The 23945-nt window shown below is 38.0% G+C and overlaps 1 protein-coding gene across 1 annotated transcript in view; it reads right to left on the minus strand.

Moving 5' to 3' along the window:
• Positions 1–23445, minus strand: part of LOC103808270 (eyes absent homolog 4) — a gene marked incomplete at its 5' end in the record, with an annotated part of 25616 nt that extends 2171 nt beyond the window's left edge. The window contains 7 exons of the mRNA XM_009081041.1: positions 1939–2060; positions 3769–3883; positions 5815–5975; positions 6076–6134; positions 12680–12769; positions 21699–21782; positions 23309–23445. Coding sequence (XP_009079289.1) covers positions 1939–2060; positions 3769–3883; positions 5815–5975; positions 6076–6134; positions 12680–12769; positions 21699–21782; positions 23309–23445 — 768 coding nt within the window. The remainder of the gene's footprint in view (positions 1–1938; positions 2061–3768; positions 3884–5814; positions 5976–6075; positions 6135–12679; positions 12770–21698; positions 21783–23308) is intronic.
• Between the last annotated feature and the right edge of the window lie 500 nt (positions 23446–23945).

Raw genomic sequence — 23945 nt, forward strand, 5'->3', positions numbered from 1 at the left:
GTTACAGGAAGGGCACTAAGATAAAGGAATTAGCAGCACTGCAAATGTGAATTGGTTAGTGAATGAATAATATAATTTAAATATTTCCTTATGACTGAAGTAATATTTTACAAGGAAAACAGAAGTTTTAATTCTAATGTATCTGCAACAATGAGTGATGTAGCAATGAAAAAAATGTTTTCAAAGAATGATGGACAAGCAAAATACAACTAGAAACAGGTTCCTTGGAGAACTTCATGTAGCATTTGGCATTCTTGGAGAAATGTGGAAGCAAGAAGGTTAAGCCAGTACCAGCAATAAATAGGACTGAAAGGGACCAAGGAAAGTAATCTACTGGTCTTCTCATTTTACTGCTGGTTCAGTTTTACCAACAAATACTTGTGTTATTGATCCTAAAACCATCCTAATATGATGACTTCACTGTTTCCATAGTGATCTCCATATTTAATTAACCCTTTCCATTAGTAACTTTGTCTTTTACATGTGACCTACACATTCCCATTGCAAGGAAATATTCACCTATTGTCATACCTCCCATCAACGTAGAGTGAAATTATTTCTTTCCTTTCAGCAGTTGTTTTTTCTTGTTATTATGTCTATCTCCAAGTTTTTAGTCTCTTCTTACAAGCTCCTGATACCTAGATCTTTGATTCTTACTGCTGTCCTCTTGCTGTTTTTTCAGCTGGGCCACAGAAAAGGGCTTATGATTAGGAAACACATTGCATGTATTAACTGTTGAGTGAGGACCAGATTTCAATGTGTGCAAGCAATGGCTCCAATTATAGTCCTGTGCTCAGCACAGTGCAGAGATCACTGAGATGAAAAATACAGAGATCTTGTATCCCAGAGTTTGCTGTTCTCCTGACAGGGGTGTAACAGCAGCCGCACTGTTCCCAGAAGGAATTCCTGATGCAGAATGACTTCAATAGAGTCTCCAGAGACTGTGCATCACTTCACCGCCCCATTCTGTGCTGTTGGCACTATGTCTTAATGCTCCTTCCTTTGGTCCAAGTGCAATCTCAGTGACTGAATCCAACATGTACAGGCTGTATATGACATTCATTCCAGAGTCTGCTCGGTACCATGTGGTATTTGGGATACTTTGTGTCTTTGCTTAAGTTTTTTAAGTATTTGAGTACTTTCCGTCTGAAGAACAGCTATGGCTAATTAAAGGATGAGTGAGGTCATAGTTTTCCCTGACACTGGTAAAATATGCATTATTTTTTACCTTGTGAAACTAATTTCAGGAATATATTGTAATGCTTTTGTCAATGAAGTGTCATGCTCCATGTTACAGAGGTTGTCATAGGTAGAGAAATTAAGCATTCCTGAATGAATGATTGGTAAATTATGAAATCTGCCAAATTATCAGCCATTATAGGATGTGTCACATCTCACAGGAATAACTTCTCTTGATTTACAATTTTAGATGCAATTTCCAGAATCCATACATTTCCAAATCATCATACAGAAAAAGCACATTTATGAAGAGAATAGGGAAGTGCCCTTTTGGCACCCACCAACACAGCTTCTGTTAGTAACTGTTCTCATTACCATCACTGACATACTATGCCGTGGGAAAAAGTTTGTGAAGCTGTGGCTTAGCTTACATGGAGCTCAAGGTCAGAGCAGAAGTTAGTTTAACAGAAGTTCTGCTCAGATTTGAATTCATAAAACACTTTTCTTCTTTTCTGCACATTTTTTTCTGCACCTTACTGATGAGTTTCTGAGGCTTTTAATCAGTATCTTTATTCCTTCAGGCATCATTGAAAATAAGGTCAATTTGGAATTCTTTGACATAAATGCATCTGCACATATGCAATGCCCGTAACGAAAATTGCTAAGTGTTGGGGAAGTGTCTTTGAATCCATTCATTACTGGCAAAAAAATATTGGTAATGCAATGTAGTCAGAATAAATGAAAGAAGAATTTTCTTACCTATTTTGGTTGCACTGTAAATATTTTCAATCGGAAAAGCTCCTCCTAAACTGTATAGTAGAACTTTTGCAAGTGCTGGGATAAGCTGGGTTGTTGTTACCAACACGTTTACACAATTACTCCTACAATGAGAGAAATAGTTTGTTTAAACAATTTAAAAACAGTACCCAAATGCTAATGAGGTGAACCAGCTGTGGAAAGCATATTCAGGATTACTCAATATTTACTTTCATTCACACAGTAGTGCTGCTCAGCACCATCACTTACAGAAAAAAATGTACATAAAACTTCTGGCAAAATCCTTCCAAAAATATGTAGGCTGGATTTGTAAGAACTATTCCACACTGGTTTACAAAAAGCAGGTCCTTGAAGATGGGCCCACTAAAATACAGACATTTAAGACCACCAGGTACCTCCAGAAAAAGGCATTCAAATGCTTTGAAAGCATTTTTTTCATGCTGGTAATTAACTGGCAGTAGCTACCAGCAAAATAAAAGAGTTAGGAGAATGTGAGAACATCTTTTGTTACTCTTTTGTTTAGGGGAAATAAACAGCCAATACACATTTCTCCATAATGACATCACTTTCTTCATGTTTCAAGAGTAAGAATACTCCTGAGAAGAGGGAGAGATAAGAATAATAATGTTAATAAGTTAGCATCAAATGGCAAGAATGAAAATTTGAATGGAGAAATTGTGCTAACGGCTGCACAACAGAAAACTCAGAGCTGGACTACTTTAAGTAGTGACAGGCTGGAACATGAACGTGACCATGATGTGAACATAGAGTTGAGAGCAAATAGTTGTGATTTTTCCTTCTGGCACTTCCACAAATTCCAAGCAAGACCTAGGATACTATTTCTGCCTTAATGACCATTATTTAACAATCCCAAGTAACTGATAACAGTTTTCCAGGCTCACCCACCAATGCTCAACTGGCCTTCATTATCATAAGTATTTTTGAAGACTAACAATTTGGAACGAAATGCAGAGCTAATCACAACGGTTTACACAAATCTTTTACTTCCCCTCCCCCAAGTGCTTAAGAAACTGTGAAATATACAACAATCAAGAGATAGACATATTGCAAAAGTTGTTACATGAAAATAAGGCTTTCACATCTTTCCAAGTCTGTTCTTTCCACTTGATACTGAGTCTTTCCCCAGACATGTTCAGAAGGCAAGATGGTTTAATATTGTTCTTGTTTTATGGTTTAAAACCAGGATTTTTTAGGATTTCAATAAGATACATACTGCATGGCTGACTAAGCAGCAGCAGTGTTCACAGACTTATTGAAACTTATATATTGTTTCAAAGCAACCATATGTTTTACTTACTTTACAATACATTACTGGGAACCCAGACATTTAAATCAGTTAAAAGAGATTTTTGCTCTTCTGAAAACTTCAGATATATGCTGATATATACTGATTTGCTTGGAAGGACAGAAGGAAAATGTTCTTGTGTTTTGGTATCTATACAGTATTTAGGTAGCACTGTGAATAGGCACAAACATTGAAGGACAGAACAGAGAGATGTGGAGTTCAGAGGATGCTGTCCATAAGATAATATATTGAAGGCAGTCTCAGAATTCTGCAATGTATGCAGGGACATTTATCACATTTTAGAAGACACTCCGTACTATCTTTAGTAAATACTGGAATTACTGAAAATGAAAACACTTCCCAATTTTCCTGTGTCCTATTCAAAAGTAATATTAGACCTCTTCTGTTCATTAAAGGCACTGATTCATTGCAACCTAAAATGTAAAATAATAGTCATTATCTGTCCCAAACTAGAAACTTTTTTGACAGTAGACTCAGATACGTACCTTGTGCTGATAATTGATAATGATTTAAGTGCATTTGTTAGCCAGGAGTCTGTCAGAGCTTCAATCTCTGCTCTTAATTGCAACCATGCATCTCTTTTAGCAGGACCCAGGAGTCCTTTCATGTAAAAAAAAGCAAGAAAAATAGAATTAAATTCTGAACGAGCTAGAGTCTATAGGTCATTGTTTCTATTTTCAATTTCACTAGAACTTGAAAAAACATCAAAATCTATTGTCTTCAAGGATCAGTAAATCTTTGGTTTCATTTGTACTTTATTATATGAAGCAATGTCAGAGATCGGCAGAGACAGACACAAGAGGCTTTAGAATAAACGGGCCTTTGCAGTATCTGCATATGTTTAACACTGCCCTGCTTATGACTGTATATAGATGAATGTCAGGTTACACACATGGAAATACATTTGTTTCCTGACAGCTTGTACTTCATGTCCAATTGTAGTTAGTAATGATAACTCCTTTCATAGCACTTATGGACCTGAAATGGCTGCACATCATATATTCTCATATTTCAGTTAGTCCTTAAAAGCACCTTAAAAATCTCTTTTTGCTTATAAATTGTCAGATTTTTAAAAATATCCAGCCTATCGAATCTTGAGACATGAAATCTTTGGAACCAAGATATTTTTTTAGATTTGGTCCTGGAAGAGCAGGGAAGCTGTCTTCATGACCATTAGTATCCCTCTTTAACACCCTAAGTTCCCAAGAAGTGGTGATGACTGTCTTCAAAAACCTGAAATGAAGTAACCTAAAAATATCTGGATTAGTCTAGCCTTTTGTTGCCTTCTAGCAGTACTTTGAAGTAAGCGGATACACATGTGATAAGATTATTAAAAATGCCAAGGAGTTGGGGATAAATGAAGAAACTTGCCTGCTAAGGACTTTTGAGAGAGAACAAAAACCCTAACACAATGCCCCACACATATGTACTCTGCTTTTGCAATGATTGTTCCTCTTAGTGTGTTTCCCCATGGTGTGCTCTTGGACTTGAGCTCTTATCAGTGTTAAAAGTTTTATGAAATGCAGCAGCTTTAGAACCTTAGATGCATTAAAAGCTGTAAGAAAATCCAGTAAACATTTGGATAATATTGGTTCAAGAATTATTAATATATAAGGTCTATTTATGACACCAATGAAGGATAAGGCCAATGAAGGACAAGGCAGAGCAAGTGCAAGTCAGCACTCTACTACCACCCTTTGGTCCTATTGCTTCTTCCTGTGGCAAGTAAAGACTGAACTACTGACAGTGAAAATATGTTACTGTAGCAATTATTGATGATTTCTCAGTATTCCCTGTTCTTACAGTGTCTTCTTCAGGGGGTCAGTTGACATATTTCCCTCCTCAGAAGAGGGATGGCTGTCCCTGCAAGTCAGACAGGACTCTCCTTTTGGATCTGCTGCTTGATTACCTACAAGCCTGCTGGTGCAGACATGAGGGAGACAATGAATGAAAAGAGTAACAGGACAGCTCTTGGCCCAAATGAGACTTGGACTTCTTGAGAACACAAATAACTGTGTAAACTACAGAGTCAACAAAAGGGGCTAGTGGCATGGCAGTGATAGAACTTTCTTGCACCCACTAGTGAAAACAGACTAGCAGGTACCCAGCAGAGAGTCTAGAAGACAGTCCATTGTTACCAACCAGATCTTGAAAATGGAGGATGGAAATGGCCATCCACAACCAATTTGAGCTGTGGAAACTGTACATCTTTCATAGACCAACAGCTTATTTGAGGTAGAATAAGTGGCTCAACCAATTAGTAAGGTAAGAATAGCTAGGTCTGAAGGAGGAAAATCGGCTCTGCAGAAGGTAAAAGGAAGCCTGCACAGTCTTCCCAACTTTGTTTCTCCTGTACAACAGCATAATGTTGGCTTTGCCATTACAGTCAGTAGCTTTCAAGAGCCCAAGGTCCAGTCACAGCACTTCCCATTCACTCCGTGGCTTTCCAGGCACATTCCCTTGGTGGGAGCTCGTCACCATGCAGTTTAGCCTGATCAGCGTTCTAAGTCAATTTTGACAATCAGACTCACCTCCTATGTTGTTCTTGTAAGTATTATACAACTCTTTTACTCTTCTGTAACGGAAAGCCAGCTTCCTCATCCAGTCAACCCCTCCTCTTACACCTGTTGGCAGACAAAGGTTTGCACTACTTGCAGCTGCATGGAAGCCATCAGTTGCAAAACTGTAGGTACTGCAAACACCCAAAATACAGTAAAAATAAATACAATGTATTCCTGTAAACACTCAAATTATTTAATCTTTGAAAAAAATAAACAAATGCTGTATCTTACCTTAGGTCTTGTCCATTATCATCAGAAGAAACATCATCAATATGAACTTGATCACACTCCTGTTGAAAAAAAACCCAAACCAAATGATAAATTATCTTACAAGGGAGTGTAATCTCCATCGCTGGAAGTGTTCAAAAGGTGTGTGGATGTGGCACTTGGGGATATTGTTGAGTGATGAACACGGTCGGCTGAGTTAATGGTTGGAGTTGATGATATCAGAAGTCTTTTCCAGCCTTAATGATTCTGATTCTCTGCTCACCACAGGCTTAGTACAGATGTTGAAATGACTGGTGCAGGTCACTAATCACACCAGAAGATGGCAGCGTGTGCACAGCCACAGCTTCCTAGCACCATCAGTGCCTTTAAAACAGTATAGCCTTCAACTCTTATACCATGTAAATTACTGCTTAAAGTAGGCCTTTAGAAAAGCAATATGCAATTTTGGTGCAATTTTAGAGTAAAAGTATTTTAATTGTAAAACCCCCAAAATTTCAAGTCTCATTTCTAGTCTCCCTAGCATAGCAATACTCCAAAATCACCTAAACCTAATTTTTCCCCTCCCTAAATGCTAGTGATGACAAACCTCACCAGGCATATAGAACTTATATCACGTGCTTTGGACTTCTATTAATTTATGCAAGTGCCTTTGGCTGGAAAATCACAGGTAAACAAGCAATCCTGGAGAACTTTATTATTTCCTGGTTTCAGAAGAGATGGAAGTAACTCAAAGGAACTGAGGTACATTGGAAAACTGAACTTCCCTCCAAGATGGTTTTGTAATTGAACAGCTATCAAATATCCTTTTCTGCATAGTAGTTAGAGCAGAAAGATCAGAAAATGTGGAGGAAGCACAATAAATAAATAAGTCAAGCCATCATGCATCATATCACTTTTTTTCTGTAGTTCCTTGAATTAACATCTTAACCCTGATAGACCTGAAATTCAGTGTCCAGAGATTTTACTTTCCTGTATGTCATTTTTTAATATTTAAAATAGCTATTGTTAACATAGTCCTAATATAATTTATGAAAAAGTTCCAAGATGTATTTAAAAATTGCTTCCCAATTAATATTTTCCAATAATTTATTCTTATCACTGAGGCAAAATAAAGCTGAGCTTTCAAAATGCCCAGTTCTGTGCCTCAAAGAAAGAGTTGTATGAGTCATCTATGTCAAATGAATCTGCTGACAAGAAGCACTTAATTCAGGCTCTCTGTGACATGCAGTAGTATGCAGTTCTAAGTTTCCAATCTTGGTCACATAACAGCGCTAAGTTGTACAGATAAGGGATAAATATGAGCAGAGGAGTGATTTCCAAATGTGTATGTCACAACCTCCTAGTGTGTGAATTGGGGGAATGACCATCTATCTTTCTGTTTTGTTTGCTTTGCAATAAACAAAAACTTGAGACTTTTTTACCCATGTGAAGTTGTTAAAAAAAAAACAAAGAAAAAAGGCATTTTTTCTAAATAAATACATATAGTTTCATTTTCAAATACACAATTTCATCACATTATTCAAGCAATCTTAATTTAAAATGTCGGGTCAAAGCTAAAAGAAAGAGTTGCCAAACTCTGCTCATCTGGTTTAATCCATTAAGACAGGCATGATAGAGCTGCGTACAAGAAACAGAAATGAAGCCTTCTTCTCCCCACTGGTGAAATAAAATTTTTTTGGTTCTGTCTGAGGAGATTGTATTGAGCTGCAGAATATTTTAAAGAAGCTGGTTTTCAATATAAATAGTAGATGAAAAGAGAAAGTAAAGGGGAAGCTGCAGCTGAAATAAAAGATTAACTTCTTTATCCTTATTTATTGTTTACATTCCAGAAAAAAGATACAACTATGCTTCACCCAGTGTCAGACAGGAGCTTGAAAATCAGACAAAAAGCCCCACTAGGAAAAATAACGACTCTTTATTTTGCAATATCTGAGCAATATCTGGCTTCCTAATCACTTTCACAGACTTCCCTGGAACTGGTGAAAGTGTAAGTTTAAAAGTTTAAAAAAATCATTCCTGTGGATTTGAAGCTGTACTAATTAAATGGAGGGCACACAAAAGCCTTGATGGATAAGGAGTGTCTGCTGCTGTTTGGGTTTTGTTAAGCCTTTCAGCTACATTGTTCCAGCCTTGAAAACTCTAGATAGCTGTTCTACTGATAATTTCTTTATTAAGTTAAATATGAGTGGGTAGTAAAGGCTCATCTGTTTACTTGTATTTTTCTGTCTCACAGTTCGTTCATTGTGATTCTGTGATTGACTCTGGGAACAGGATGGGGGGACTATGTAGTTTTCTGATTACTCACCCCTTGTCCCTGCAAGAAGGTTGTTAAGTATGTAGAAGATGAAACTCAACAGCACCCTCCAGCTTCCTCCTTTTCCCCCTTCCCCTTCTCCTCTCCAGTCTATGGGTCACCTCCTCTCAATATATTGGCAATACATATTTGCTGACCAACACAAAAATTCATGTGTCCAGCACTCCTTCCTCCGTTTTAGTTTTTCTTGTTTACTTATCTGCTTCAACTAAATGTTTACCTTTTACATAATGACATAACTTGTCATTAAAAAAACAACTTGCCATAAAAAAAAAGCAAAAGCAGGTGGTTTCAGCTGATTTGAGATAGTTCTCTGCTTTTCTCAAAAGAAACAAGAAACTGGTGCCACAACGCAACATCTGAGTTTGCCTTTAAATGACACCAAAAAGTTACAGGGAGGAAGGAAAGCACAAAAGCTCTCTAGCACTTTAAATGTTAAGGTAAAATACTTTTCACAACAGCTACAGTACTGGTTATGCTCAAGTCACAGTGCCTCACTGTCAGTGCAAGGTCAAAACTAAAAGAGATGAAAATGTATTTCCTATTACAGCGAGTACAAGAAAGGAATACAAAGTACAGTGTCTAGCTTTTGCTTGAAGCAAATACCAATTTCAATTACATCTGAGCGCACTCAATTATTTGGAGCAATTTTTAGAGACTGAGAATTTGAGAGTACAGAATCAACAAATCATCCATAAAAATTATCCTCCTGGAATGGAAAGTAATTTCATTATCCAGTAAAAACACTGACTTACCACTCTGAACACAAAACTGTTATAAACGAGAGGATATTCAGCACTATGCTTTTATAGGCTGTACATGTATATGTATGTATATGCTTCAGTCTGTTAAAACTAGTCTGACCTGTCTCCCAAATTCTGAGACCTGTCTAAATCCTATTTTTCATTTCAATTTCTAATGAGAAGAAAAAAAAAAGATGACAAAATCTTATTTAAATTTTGGTAGGATGAGCGTAAAAATGGAAATATAATTCAGTTTGTTTGAAACAAATACTCTTTTTTCTTCATTGTTCTCAGAGCAGAGGGGGATACTGGGTTGGAAGATCCAAGCCTGAATTCCTACTTGAAATTTGTAGAAATTGGGGGGGATTTATATGCATAGTATGCCTTACCAACATTTCTAAAAGCTGTCTTAAAATTATACTGAGATGGGAAGAAAAATGTAATTTTTTCCTTACCTGGTTGAAAATAAAATGCTTTAGTCCAGATATTATTACAAAACTGAGTCCCATCTCCATGAGTTGTTTAGGCACATGAACTTTCTAGAGCACCAGACTCCTGTTTTCATGGCAAAACACCAAGTGCCCTCCCAAGCGATACTTCTCAAGCTAACTAAAATTTATACACTGAGAATGCAATAGCTGGAGAACAGCCTAGCCTGAAATAAAAGTGCAGCCTGGCTGATTAGAACATGGGTTACTGGGTCAGCAGAGAGTGTCTCAGCAGATTGGAATTTCTGCATCAGCAGTCATTGTAGTGAGACAGATTTGCATAGAGGAAGGAAAACTTTATTTTTGTATGCGATAAATTCAGTAACTTGGTTATTATTACTAGACCCTGGTATGTGGTGTTTGTAACCACGAAAGACAGGGCAAAAAAGAGAGCTTAGAGGACAGAGTGACTGGAGGCACTATTACAGGAATATAGGTTCAGTAGTACATGACAGTTGTCATGTCTGGATCCATGAGGTTTATTGTGGGATGAAGATAAAAGCAAGACAGAAGGTATGGGACCTGAGGGCCCACCATTAAAAATGTGAGACGATGAAAGGATAAGTAATGTGCCTAGTGAATAAAGGCCTATCTCACTTCCTCCAGTAAGAACTGAAGGTCTCTTGTCTTGACAGCCATGATCATCAGCAGCTCAGCACCCACCTCTGCTCTCCTCGGGGAGGACTGAGAGAGGAAGACAGGGAATGGAGAGAGGACATGAGAGAGAGACTCCAAGTCAGAATCAGGAAATTCTTGAAATTCATCATGCAGATGCACTCTAATGTTCAGTAATAGCCATGTGCTCTGAAAACACATTTAAACAGACAGATTTATTCATCAGCATATTAAAGGGTGTCTTTACATACTTTGACACTTTATCTGATTTGCTAAGAAGATAGAAAATTGCTGGTCTTCTCATACATGCCAGACTCCAAGTCAGAATCAGGAAATTCTTGAAATTCATCATGCAGATGCACTCTAATGTTCAGTAATAGCCATGTGCTCTGAAAACACATTTAAACAGACAGATTTATTCATCAGCATATTAAAGGGTGTCTTTACATACTTTGACACTTTATCTGATTTGCTAAGAAGATAGAAAATTGCTGGTCTTCTCATACATGCCAGAATGTATCCATACAACTTGTATGCCAGAATGTATATGCATGACATGAGTCATTACAGAACAAGAACCTTGGAATTTTGGTAATCTTATAAGAGAGTTGTTTTTGAAACAAAGATCAATTCTGGGCTCTAAAAGATTTAAATTCTCATAGAAATTGCAATCATTAATTGCATATAGAAATTGGTTTTACTCAAATCAAACTGATTGAATTATGAGACTAGCCAAGACAATCCCCAAGTAGTATTTTTTGACTTATCTAAAACTGGAAACTATTTGGATACTGCTCAAGCTCTGGAATGAGCTGGCGTATGAGTTTTTGGACAGGATATTAAAACCACCCTATGAAGACTATCCAAAATGTGATGATCCACCTATGACAGCTGAACCTCTGATCTACAAATAAAATAAATGAGAGAATGGAATGAAGCTTCGATGGTCATGAGCAAGAATAAACAGGTATGGAAAGAGGGCAAAGCTCCATTTTATTAAACTCTTCCACTTGAACTCAGCACAAGTTTGAAGAACTCTGGGAATATTCTACTGAATGTCTTAAAGTTCATGCCACATGAAATCTGAACACACAGGGGCGAAGATCTGCTAAAAAGCAAGTTAAGAAATGCTTTGAAAAATTTATTTGGAATCTCTCCCTGGTATAGGGCACCAGAAGGAGAACATGCACTGGCATTATGAAGTGATGACTCACCAGAACTGCAACAAAACATTAACTGGGAAAGGTATGTCCAGGGCTTTGCATTTCTGTTGCTGGAAGGAGGAAGTGCAGTTCAAGTGTGAAGTAGACTCCAGTTTCTCTCAGCTCTTTAAAAGAGCTAAGAATAAATGAGATCTGCAAGGGATGACAAGGACAACCACAAACTGGTACCTTCTGCTTTTCTTAGTGCCTACAGTTGATGAAGGAACAAAAGACACACTAGAAAAATCAACATCCCAGTGGATGGAAAAATCTTATTTATTCTATTCACTCATCAGGGACCCTTCTCTGGGATTCTAAACACAGCCTCTAAATCTTCCAGCTGCATTAGTAGCAAATATCTGTCCATGGAGGGAACTGTGGGATCATTCGGAGCAAGAAAACAACTGTTTTAGAACGGGGAAGGTGTGAAAAGTCAGTAGTGTAATTTGAAAACTGTTTTGTCACTCCCTGTCTCTGGCCACACATGGCTGTAAGAGTGTCTCCTTCCATGTTAACAGACCCAGACTCCCAGAATGAGATAAAAAGCCTGTGAAGCCCAGCTGATGAGCCTGTTTCCTAGACCACTGTCCCTACAACAGTCCATTCATGTGCTTCTGACAGGTGAGCTGTCCACAGAGGCACTTACTGGAAGAGGCCTCTCCCTTTTCTAACCAGATGCCAAGTTGTGCACCTTGGGTATATTGTGACAATACATGTGGTTGCCTGGTTACCTTGGGAAGAGACATCACTGATGAGTTTATCTATCACAGTCCCAGCATTTGATACTGCCATCTTTGAGGTAAAGGAAGAATATTCTACATTTGAACAAGAAACAGGCCTGTGGCCAAAAGGCTACTCAGGTATGTCAAGAGATGAGCATAGTCTTATGTGTTCAGATGATAGCACCCACTGAAAGCAAATATAGAGAACTTCAAGAGGAGAATGTGAGACATGTATGTTCTCCTCCTGGAGATGACAGCAGACAGCTCTACATCCATGGGAACTGAAAAGATGGCTATAGGACAAGGGAAGGAATGAGTAGTTTTCAGGTTTTCTCTCAATGAGTTTCATGGAAGGACTCTGGTGCCACAGGAAGTCAGTGCCATCTGGCTAACATCTCCCTGATTAGCGTATGACAAACCCCAGGACTAGACAGCTAGAAAATGTCACACACAATAAACACTAATGCACAGCAAATGTTAAAAAACCCAAGAGTAATGATGTTTACATTCCTTTGATTCTTACCTCTAAATCATTAAAAAATAAATGTGTGTCAGCAAGATTAAAAATCATTTCTTCCATTCGCAGTCCAAGGGTCACTGCCATTGGTGGATCCTTAAAAACAGAAAGCAAGGTTAACTATTTACATATCTGTAAATTATGTCAGAATTACTTTTAAAACTGCTGCATACAAAGTCTTTTGAAAAATTTAGGATTTTGAAAATCAAGGAATTTGTAACCTGGCTGAACTGACAGGGAAAAACCTGGTGGCCATAAGCATATATGAAAACATAAACAAGCCTAAAGAAGGCTGGAAACAGAGAAGGAACTTTTCACAAAAGATGTATGTAGGAAAATCAATCTTGGTCATCATCAAAAGAATACACTACATTTTTAAACCCTGAGCCTTTTATAAAAATATGTAAGCATCTTCCTTGACAATTTATGGGCAGGAAAAAGCTGAGTCATGGAGCAGTAACTAATTTTTCTGTCCCAATGCACCAACTCATTGTCAGTGGTAGGGACTAAGTTACTTCATGTATCACCCAGTCCACTGCATAATTCTTCCGATACGCTGGCATTTCTTCCCAATTTCGGGGCATGCAGAAGTCCTCATCAAGGTCATGTAAACTGGACTAGGAAATGTACTCATCTCTTCCAGATGTTTACTTTGTAAACAATTACAATACTGTGATAGGAAGGTGTGACTTAAGTGGCCTTTTCCATTTCTAATATCTTTGCTTTATAAAAATAGTAAAGGTAGTCTGTATCTATGTCCATTTCCTCAAACTGAGTTTCGCTTTGGATAAATCGTCACTGCTTTGTCTATACTTAGGACTACATCACTTCTTTCCCACACTTTCTTTCACTGCAGTATGTAGCTTCAAAACTTGCATTTGATCCTTCTCTGTCTCCATATTTACCCTTCTTCCATGCAGGCACTCACTGATGAATTTCTGGGCTCTTCGTTATGAGTTTTTTTTATTGTAGGTACTCATTCAACAAAGTGCCAGTAAGTGTTCTTCCAAGTGTTTCTTCAGTGTGCCTACAGTCTATGGCATGATTCTTTAGGTGGTCCACAGGAATAGGAAAGCTTATGTAAGTTTGTTTGCTTGCTACAGATCATCCCTTCATTTCTGATAAAGCACAGGATTCCTGTTCCTGGGTGAGATTCATTCAAATGTTGCATTTGAATGCATTTCAATGAAATGTTTGCATTCATTCAAAATGTTGCATTTGTTTGTAGGTCATCAAATCTCTCTACCTTGGCTTTACCACAAATCTACCTATCTACAGCAACACAATCTGAGAGCATTAAGTATACAGCAAATGTAAGATAATTAATTTAAATATTCTACGTTTGCTAGGAAAGAGGTAAGGCAAATTTGCATTATCTTATATTTCTTTTAGAATGCTTTGCTGACACCAGGTAACTAGTTTAAGTATTGCCTTAACCATCTGCCTGAGACTGTGGGGTTTGGTTAACATTTTTTTGCTTATCATACTGCAATGGACTTTTAAAATATATGTGATCCTCTTCTCATTCAAATATGAAAAAAAATCAGTATGTCGTCATATAAACTCTGATTGACATTAGCAAATTTTTAGAAATCCCTTCTAAAAACCTTGAGATTTAAAATGTAGATGTTTATCAGCATCTAGCAGCAAAATTACAGAAGATTTCAAATGGTCATTTGTTAGTATTACTATCAAAGGCTTCCCAACCAGGATCAGACACCCACTCCTCCACCGCCTTGCAATGCCCTCAAGCACTTGATATCTAATGGCAAAATCTGAAACACAGAAGCATTTTGACTCTTGATTGTGGAAAAAGTCATACTCGAAGGAGAGAACAATGTTAAAAAAATGGAAATGATCCAATGTTAGACCAAATTCTCTGGCAGTGAAAGGAAATACTTTTATGGTGACTCTTGAACTGGTCTAGACTACCTTTCAGAAGTAAAAACCAAATGCAGTGCCTAGTTACACAACTTCACTCACTCTGTCTTCTGCAGTCATGTTCACTGGATTTGAAAGTCACATGGCTGAAGGCAGCAGCAGGTACAAAGGACAGTTTTTCAAGGGGATGATTAAGGAACACACACTAATGGATTTGCAAAACTCATGTTAGTCACTTAGAACACAAATCATCAAAATACCCTGGATTCATGAGATTCCTCATCAAGCCATAATACTTTTACCAAAATGTCATCACATAGAAACATGTGTTTCTCCCTACTTTCTTTAGTGGTTTTTTTCTGTGCACAATAAATAACTTTTTTTTCTGGATACACTATAATAGGGAGTGTTTGCAACATGCTGCTTTGCCTCAATCCTATGAACACTTAAGGCATGTGCATAACTTTATGTACAGGTGGTAACTCATTATTATTTATGTAAGTAAGTTATTCGCTGGAGTGCTTCCAAAACTGGAATCTCAGACTTTTGATTCTCGGCCTCTTTTCACCCCTTCCTGGGTAGAAGCAGACTTGAATACAGAAATTTGCTATAGCATATTCCATTATAATCCAATTTTTTTTACAGAAACTACCAACTATGTAAAACAATTTCCTGCCTTGCCTAGAACAGTTGAAAGACATAAATGTGACAAAGCTTTTATGATTTTCTTATTAATAGTAGTTTTGTAACCAACTATGCCTGACTTTATTACTATTAAATTTATATTTCCTATGTTCCTGTTTTGACAAGGGCATGAGAAGGATATTGCTAGGTACTATATGTAAAATAAATAAAACCAAACAAATAATTCATTTCAGCTTATCATAAAATCACTCTGGGATCTCCGCATAACAACTTTTGCTAAGGAGAGTCACTGGAATTGAATACTCAAGACATGAACAATTCTTCCTTTAATAAAATGAACATAACTGTTTAAGAAGAATTAACCATCACATTCCAGTTCTTGCCACGTTAAGTTATTTCCTTCACATACAAAAATAGACAAAGAAACCTGATTTGTCAGGGTCTTGTGGTTTTATAGTGTTTGCACAATGTGGAGGAACATCCCAATCATAGTTTTATTGTCTTTCAACTTGAAGCAGAAGTTACAGACGAATTCAAGTGGCACAAAGAACTGAGTGGTGAAAAGAAATCAAGAAATGTGCAGCTGATACAGATTTTAGCGCAGCATATTGAAAAACTTAATAAGAGGCAGACTGAACCTCTGCCAAAATGGTATTTTGTACTACTCTGCACAAATACGCACAAAAGAGGAAACAATGATTAAAAAAAATCTTGAAGTTTTTCCCAGATAATCTGCAGAATAAAGAACAACTCCTTGGCCCTCAGAGGCATGATGTTAGCCAGATAGCATTAGCATGCAGAAGAATCAAGACCAGCTACAGCACTTCTGTATACCAAAATACAAATTACTTTAGTTACGTTAGGATCAAGGCACTAAACTGGAGCCAGACTGTCTGTCTGTAGGCTTCTGTACTAGACTGGTCCATCCACTGGAATGCCTCCTGGGAGACTAGATAAAAATATCCTGGGAGGACCAATATTTAAATGTTTTGACCAGGAGGTAAGTGAATGGAATAAAGCCCCAAAAGCTCAGTGTTCGTTAGTGGAAGAAATCTATTTAATACTGTCTTGGAATGTCAGGTTTCATCAGATGTTCAAAATAATTTCACTTCTTAGAAAAAATACAAACACCAAGCTGATTTTTATAAAATCTCAGAAAACAAATAGATAAATAGATTGCCAAGTAGATTAATTGTGACAGGAATTTGCATCATGAAGCTTTAAAAACAAGCAAGACAACAAGCAAAATATATGAATAATATTGTAAGAATTGATTTTCAGTGCGTGGCGGTCCTGAACAGGACCTCTGGAAAATGCGGAAGTGCTTAAGTACCAATATTTTTAGGTTAAAGACACTTTCCTATATTGTGAAGCAATCTTGGATTTAAGTTCAGCTCTCACTCTCTCATAGGGGACACTTGTCCCAGGAGAGATTCATATGGGTGTCAATGGAGAAGGAGAATACATCTCTTCTTAATAACCATATCTGGTGGCTGATGAAGGAAAACTCACGTACTCCATAGGGAGTTTCTGTTCCACAATCTCTAGAAGGCGGTAGGAAAATCAACTCAGAGGTCTCAGACAAGGAGGGAGTGAATGGAGAGGACAACTGGAGGTGATGAGAGATACACTATTAATACAGGTAGACAAGAGAATAATTATGAGTGAATTTGGGAATGTCATCATGGGTGTTAATGCTGACAAAGTTTTTCTGTTTAGTGACTGGACAAGCAGAGAGTGAGCAATAAAAAGCTTCTGAGCACTTTCCAGAGAAGCGTACAAGGTTAATGCAGCCTCCCTGACAACTTTCTGTCATTTGCAGTGTTATAAAAAAAAGGCAAAATGTGATCATCAAGTGTGGATTTGTTTTGATTTTTGCACTTAGAAATCACATTTTCTCCCTTCTAAGCTCACAAAAGACTTTTATTCTTTTATTTTAACCAGCTGCACCTTGAGTCACAGCATTTATCTGGGCATCCTTGCCCTCTGGATTGACCTGGGAGCAATGAATGAAACATAAATGCTCAGAGGTAGACAAAATTCCAGCTTAATCAGCCTTCAATCAGCAAGAATAACTGGAATGTAATGGAACAAATACACACTGTTCACAGGGAAAAAGAATGTACCTCATAAACTTTTAACAGATGATGACATCTCCTAACACATGTCCTGTCACATCAACAAATGCTCACTTAAGAACTCAGCACTGTAGAAAACTGTAACTGCCAACTGGTGCTCAGCTGCAAAAACCATCATCGTCCACACAGGTCTCAATATAACAGCTCCAATGCCAATGTTCGTAATTTGCTACTGCAGTAAGTAATTAAAAATAGAAATGTACTAGATTTATGAAGCATGAAGCATACAAGAACACAAGCTGAACAGCAAAAGGTACTCTCACTGCTGGGAAGCAGCTCAGTTTCCCTGAAACTTAACAGAGGTATAATGTAGTTTTTATTCTCTTTTTATGTTAGCTCTGACCAGTCCAATAAAATAACCACTACAGCAAAAATCAGGAAGAAACACCCACAGGTAGGAAACAGCAAGGCACAGGATATTCCTCTGGGTAAATTTTATATTTTAAATGTAAAAATGATATATTGACCAGCCTCTGGCCAAATCTCTCCCAGTTCACTGGAGTTTAAAGCTATATTCTACTGGTGCCCAGATAAGCAGCAGCAATTTGCCCTGTGTTTTAAATGAGATGTTTACAGCTGCATCCAACAAGTTAAATCTTTCAATAAATCACTAATTTTGTTTTTAACCTGGTTATTATAACAGCCCTAGAAAATTCTGGAATACAATAATTATCACACCATGCAAAGTGCTGAACAAGTATATACCAAGGAGAGTGTCCATTCTCAACTTCACAAATCCTTAGGCATAAGTCAGAAATCTGATGTTCTCTTGACAAATATACAACCTGAAACTTGCCTACTGGATTCAGGCCTTCCCAAATAATGTCTGCCAATTAAATCCCCCAGTGCCTATGGGGGTTGCCTTTCCTTTTTCTCATCTACTTCAGCCACTTATTAAACTGTAGAAAACTTTTGAAAGAGAAAGTGTTCGTCTCTGGGTACAACTGCAGCTCTTAAGTGGTTCTGTATTCATATATGGATCCTATCATCAGGCCATAATATGCTGCACCTGCCCTCACTACATCCTTGTGCAGCCTGAATTGCAGCAGAACAGAGGGGATAAAAGTCTAATTTCTGAATTTTTGTTTTCACTTGGTAACTGAGAGAAACAGGGAGAAGAGGTACTGAAAACAGGGAATGAAAGTTTGAAAGTCAAGGAGTAGATGGGAAAGGTGAATATCCTTGCCTGTCTGTATGTTCACACTAGCTCTAAACTCAGCACTTCATTCCTTGCAAGTATGAAGTGGTATAAGAAGATGCCTTTCCTTAAAGCAATGTCTGCGTTAAAGACACACTATTCTCATTTAGATTATTTAAATATAGGAGAAGGGGAAAATTCTGGTTTTCCTGTGAGGTTTTATTTTTTTGTGGTTTCTTTGTTTTTTGGGAGTAACCCAATTATGTTATACAAAATGGGCTTATAAAATACATATGGAAAAACATGGCATGCACAGCTGAGCATCTGTATGACATTAGATGCCTATATTTTTAAAAATAAGATAGCAATTCACCACAGTTAAATAATTTAGTATCGCCACTATTTTCCACAACCCTGTTTCTTTTTTTTCATTGTTTAGTAACAATTTTATGCCACCTTTCCAGGATAAACAGCTCTCTGAAGACTTTTGAAAGACCCATGTACTCACAAGACTTCCACTAACAACCTCACAATTCCTGGAGAATTCCTTCTCTCATAGCAACCCAATTCTCATAACAATCCAATTCTCAGACTGGATTAAGGCCCTGTATACAGATGAAAATCATATGGAGGAAAGATAAGGAACACATCTGCTAAAGATGTCATGCACAAGAGACTGAGTGATGTCCAGCTGTGGTATCTTTCCCTTCTCCCATTTCTAACCTCTTAAGCACATAGGCTCAAACATAACCCACCTCAAGTTTAGGCAACACTTCAATGACATGTAAAAGTTAAAGCCTACTCATGATAAGCTCTCCCTGTATTCCCTTTTGTATTGCTCTAGCCTCCTTGCAGTCAGCAATATATATATTTGAGTTCCACTGGTAATTACACGTTACATTCCCAACAAGTTCTATGTAAATATGGCAACAACAGTCATTGCAGGAAGGAAAAAGCCTCCTACTTTTATTCTACAGTGTCTAGAAACGAACACCAACCCTACTTGTGTGGATGCCACCTCTCAGTACAAGAAAAAAAGGAAAAGAAAAAGAAAATAAAAAAAAAGGACTTTACTTAAGAATTCCTGTCCTCTTGCTTCATAGTCATCCATAGTCATCCACGACATTTGTTTACTGATGCTGATCTCACTATTATAACTAAATTAATTTCACTTACCCTTGAGATACTCTTGGTTTATACAAGCCAACTTTATCTGCTGTCAGTACTACTGGCTGTTAATATGCCATTACTGTTTCTATGGTAAAGGACTTTACTTAAGAATTCCTGTCCTCTTGCTTCATAGTCATCCATAGTCATCCACGACATTTGTTTACTGATGCTGATCTCACTATTATAACTAAATTAATTTCACTTACCCTTGAGATACTCTTGGTTTATACAAGCCAACTTTATCTGCTGTCAGTACTACTGGCTGTTAATATGCCATTACTGTTTCTATGGTCTCTGTATGAAGAGTCAATTTTAGCAGCAGATGTGTTCTTAAAGAACAGTGGTACTGGGATGTTTTCAAATATGCTTACTCCTAACAAAGTGGGAAACTAAGAGGAATTACATTTCTGTTGCTGTCTCCAAGACAGTTTTCAAAGTTATCCATAAATGTTTTGTAAGCTACAAAACGTGCTCTGACTTTTAAAACTTTGTATTAAAGTTGACTTAGAAAACATCCTAAGGGAACAATTAAAAAAAACAAGGATGAAAGGACTGACTGCTTTACTGGGGCAGTTCAGCAAATCCTGTGGCAGTCTATGGGCTACTCTCAAAGTGATAAAAATGTTCATGCTCAGCTAGGTTTCCCTCTTGTTTTGATAACTATTCATTGGAAACGGTTCTGACAAAGTCACGGTTGTTACACTGTTTGAAAAATAGCAGAAGAGGATTTTTTGACAGAGTACTGAAATGTGCACAGATTTGGCACTGTGAAGCTGCAAAGCAAGCAAAGCTGTTTTTCACAAGACACGAATAACTAACCTTATCTTTGCATTCCAGAAATTCAGATTTTTCACTTGCCCTGTGAGTTTTCCTATTAACTTCCTCTTTTAATAAGCACAAAAGGCTGACCATGTGGAAGACTGGCCCATCAGGGTTATAATCTACAGTTTCTGGCTTTGGACATTTCTAACCCACTGGCTGGGGAGGTGAGTGTGAAAAGCATTTCCATAATGTACGGTTTCTCGCATCCTTTCCTCAAGCACCTGGCTGGAATAAGGAGGCTGGAAACATCCTAAACAAGCCCCTTATCTGATATAGTATGAACACAGTCGTGTTCTTAAAAAGAAATACCTTTGCATTAATTTCATTTGACATGGCACAACACAGAGAAAATCACATATGTACATACCAATATTCCCCCTGTCCATTTTCTTTCTTCCATACATTTGCTTTGATTCTTTGTTTTATCCAGACTTTTAGCTCTAACCTTCCCATCAGTCTGCTCCTGTTGCTTTGCACCAGCCCATTCTCTCCTTGCCTGAACAGCCATTCCTTGGGGTCCCACCACCAACCCAGTGGGGCTTGCTGCTGTCTCAGCTGCTCCCTTACATTCAGCAGGGGAGCAGGAGCTCCTGTAGGCTTCCACTGCCTCTTTGCCTCCCTTGCTCTTTTTTGTTCCCTCCTGCTCACTGCTCTGTGACCTGAACTCCATTTGGATTCACTGGAGGAGAGAAGATGCTTAAAACTACTTGGGAGAAAGATTCACTCCCCAGCATTACTCACCACAGAGCCAGCCAAGGGAGCTAAACATTCAGTGGAAAAGGTGGGGAGTCAAAGAATAACATCTGCAGCTGGCACTGACTCTTACTCATCCTGATTCATCAATTTCCCTGTAAATTCACCCACCACTCCAGTTTCTTCCTCCATGCTTCCAGATACTGTCAGTTATTTCCATTTGTGCACTTCATCTATTATCTCCCTGCAATGTCTCTTCCAATGCACTTCAGGAACCTCATCCTTGTTCCACTATAAACTGTTTCCTCATTTGCAGCATCTGCTTAAGCCCTTCCACATATATGTGCTTAGTTAGGGTCTGTGTCTCATTTCTCCTCTTGACTTTTTCACATTAACCCTCTGAAAATGAGGTTTATTGTACACTTTCCCCCTACCTTCACCAAAGCCATAATAAACATGAAAGGTGTAAAACATGTACATATGCAAGACAAATAGCTCTGATAACAGTGAACGGACACAGAATTCACAACTCACATACCTTGCCATATTTCTGCGCATAGGATCCTGTAAGGAGCGAATGAAAAACTATGATCGTTTCATCCAAATCCCAAACAAATACACGCTGAAAACAGAATTGGGGAAAATATTATTGAACAAATAACAACAAAGTCCCACCACCATCCCATCCAGGCAGAGCTAAAACTCAACTGAGTTTACCACGTCTAAAGTTTAATCGTGCACTTAACTGAGCAATTTTCCTCTGAAAATCATCAATACAGTGTATCATGCGTGGTAAAAGGTCAAAAGAAGAGTAGATTTTTAAATCTTCCACCATTTCTTATTTGTCCTCTAAAAAACTTTTCACAAAAGCTCTATAACACAGATTTCAGAAATGTGGAGAGGGGTCAAATGTAATTGTTAAGGATAAAAAGTGCTTTCAGATACTTCTCTGTGAGCCTTCTTCATTTCTATTGTGCAGCTACAATTAAATCTTGGGTAAAAGTACTATATACCACATATAATACCATACAGAATTTAAATAGTATTGTAGGATAAACTAGATTATTCTAACTCAATTTCATTCATTCAATTTCACTCATTTAATTTTCACTGGTAAGCTATAAAATAACCCAGCAACAGCAAAATATACCCCTCTGAAATGTAAGAAATTAGAGTCTCTTCACTGGCAAAGTTAAATCCTATAAGAAGCAGAAAATGGATAAGTTACAGAACTAAAGCAATGGCATTCACATCCAGTGCCTAGCCCTGCAGCCCACCCAGGCACCCCAGGAGTGTCTGTGGGGCCAGTCAAGTCTCTGGAACAGTTTTGTCTTCTGCTGTCCCCAGAGCTGGTCAGCAAAGGCAGAGCAGCGGGGCTGGCCAGGGCTGCTGGCTCCCAGTGCTTCTCTGGTGGCAGCAGGGGACACGCTGCACTGGCAGGCAACACGTCCCTGATCCCAGAGCTGGAGTGTTACACACACACACAGGCACTTCACTTCCTCCTCCTCCTGTTACTGTAAGGCAGTGCACTGCTAACCCCAGAGTAATCTGACTATAATTACTCCATTGCTAAGAGGTCACCTGTGCTTGAAATTGTCATCTAATATATTAGGCAGATATATTTCTTCACTAAGGCACTGATATTGCACTTACTTAAGTACAGCCATAACTTCACTGATGCAAGCTGCCTCATTGACATCCACTGACATTACTTACAAGCACAAGGACAAACCAATGCCTAAGTGTTCAAAAGGCATTGGCCAGATGATCCTACATGTTTACACTGCATCATAAATACATGCAATTAAGCTGAGAAATATATTTGAGATTTACTATTAAAAAAAAACTAAAAGAAAATGTGCAACTTTGAGTACAGATCTGCAGTTCTATTGCATGAAAAATGGTGACATGCAGTTTGAGAGCTAAAGAGTGCAAGGCTGAAACACATTTACCTTTCTGCCTAACTCTGTCGTGCGGAACAGTAACGTGTCATTGTACATGTATGTTAAAAGAGCGACTGATCTCTGCTATATTCAGTTAGCGAGACTGAGTCCATAATGTTCTCTAAAATGCTTTAAGCTATTTCCACAGCTGCAGTTTTCAGAATTTACACTCCACATTAATATTCATCAATTAGCACATGCATACCTCCAAGTCACTGTCCGGAGGGGGTGATGGATTATTCTTCCGCCCTCTACCCCGAGACTTTGACCCAGAACTCCTACATGTTCTCTCATCAAGATCTTTGATTGGCGTGGAGGGACTCTGCACTGTGTCAAATTCCCCTGTAAAGTCAACCATTCATGTCAAAATTAGTGCTGGATTTTTAGTAATAAACTTTTTTCCCCCCCTCAAAGCTAGACATGTCTGTATGCAAACTCAATGACAAGATACACATAAAAGAGTTGTACAAAATGAGTGATAATGTGGTTTGGTTTATATAGCTGCAATCCGAAGATGGCACATACACTTTTGACTTTAGCAATGAAATATTATAAAACTTAGCAGAAATAAGAGAAAGATTAAAATGCCACATATGCATGTGCTTATATATATATACAAATACAGATCAGCTCAGGCAAAATATCAATATGGCCAAAGAATATGTAGTTTATAATGGCTTCTCAAAACATGAAGCACCTTTTAGTTAAGGTAGATAGTTTCCCATGTTTGCAGGTCAGCTAGACCTACTTCCAAGTCCTGCATTTGTTTTATCAGAACACCCTTTGGCACCAATCCATGCCCCAGAACAGCCAGGCAGCTTCCTGCTTCATCTCCTCCTCTT

The sequence above is a fragment of the Acanthisitta chloris genome, unplaced genomic scaffold, assembly GCF_000695815.1.
Source record: "Acanthisitta chloris isolate BGI_N310 unplaced genomic scaffold, ASM69581v1 scaffold4748, whole genome shotgun sequence".
Classification (NCBI taxonomy): Eukaryota; Metazoa; Chordata; class Aves; order Passeriformes; family Acanthisittidae; genus Acanthisitta; species Acanthisitta chloris.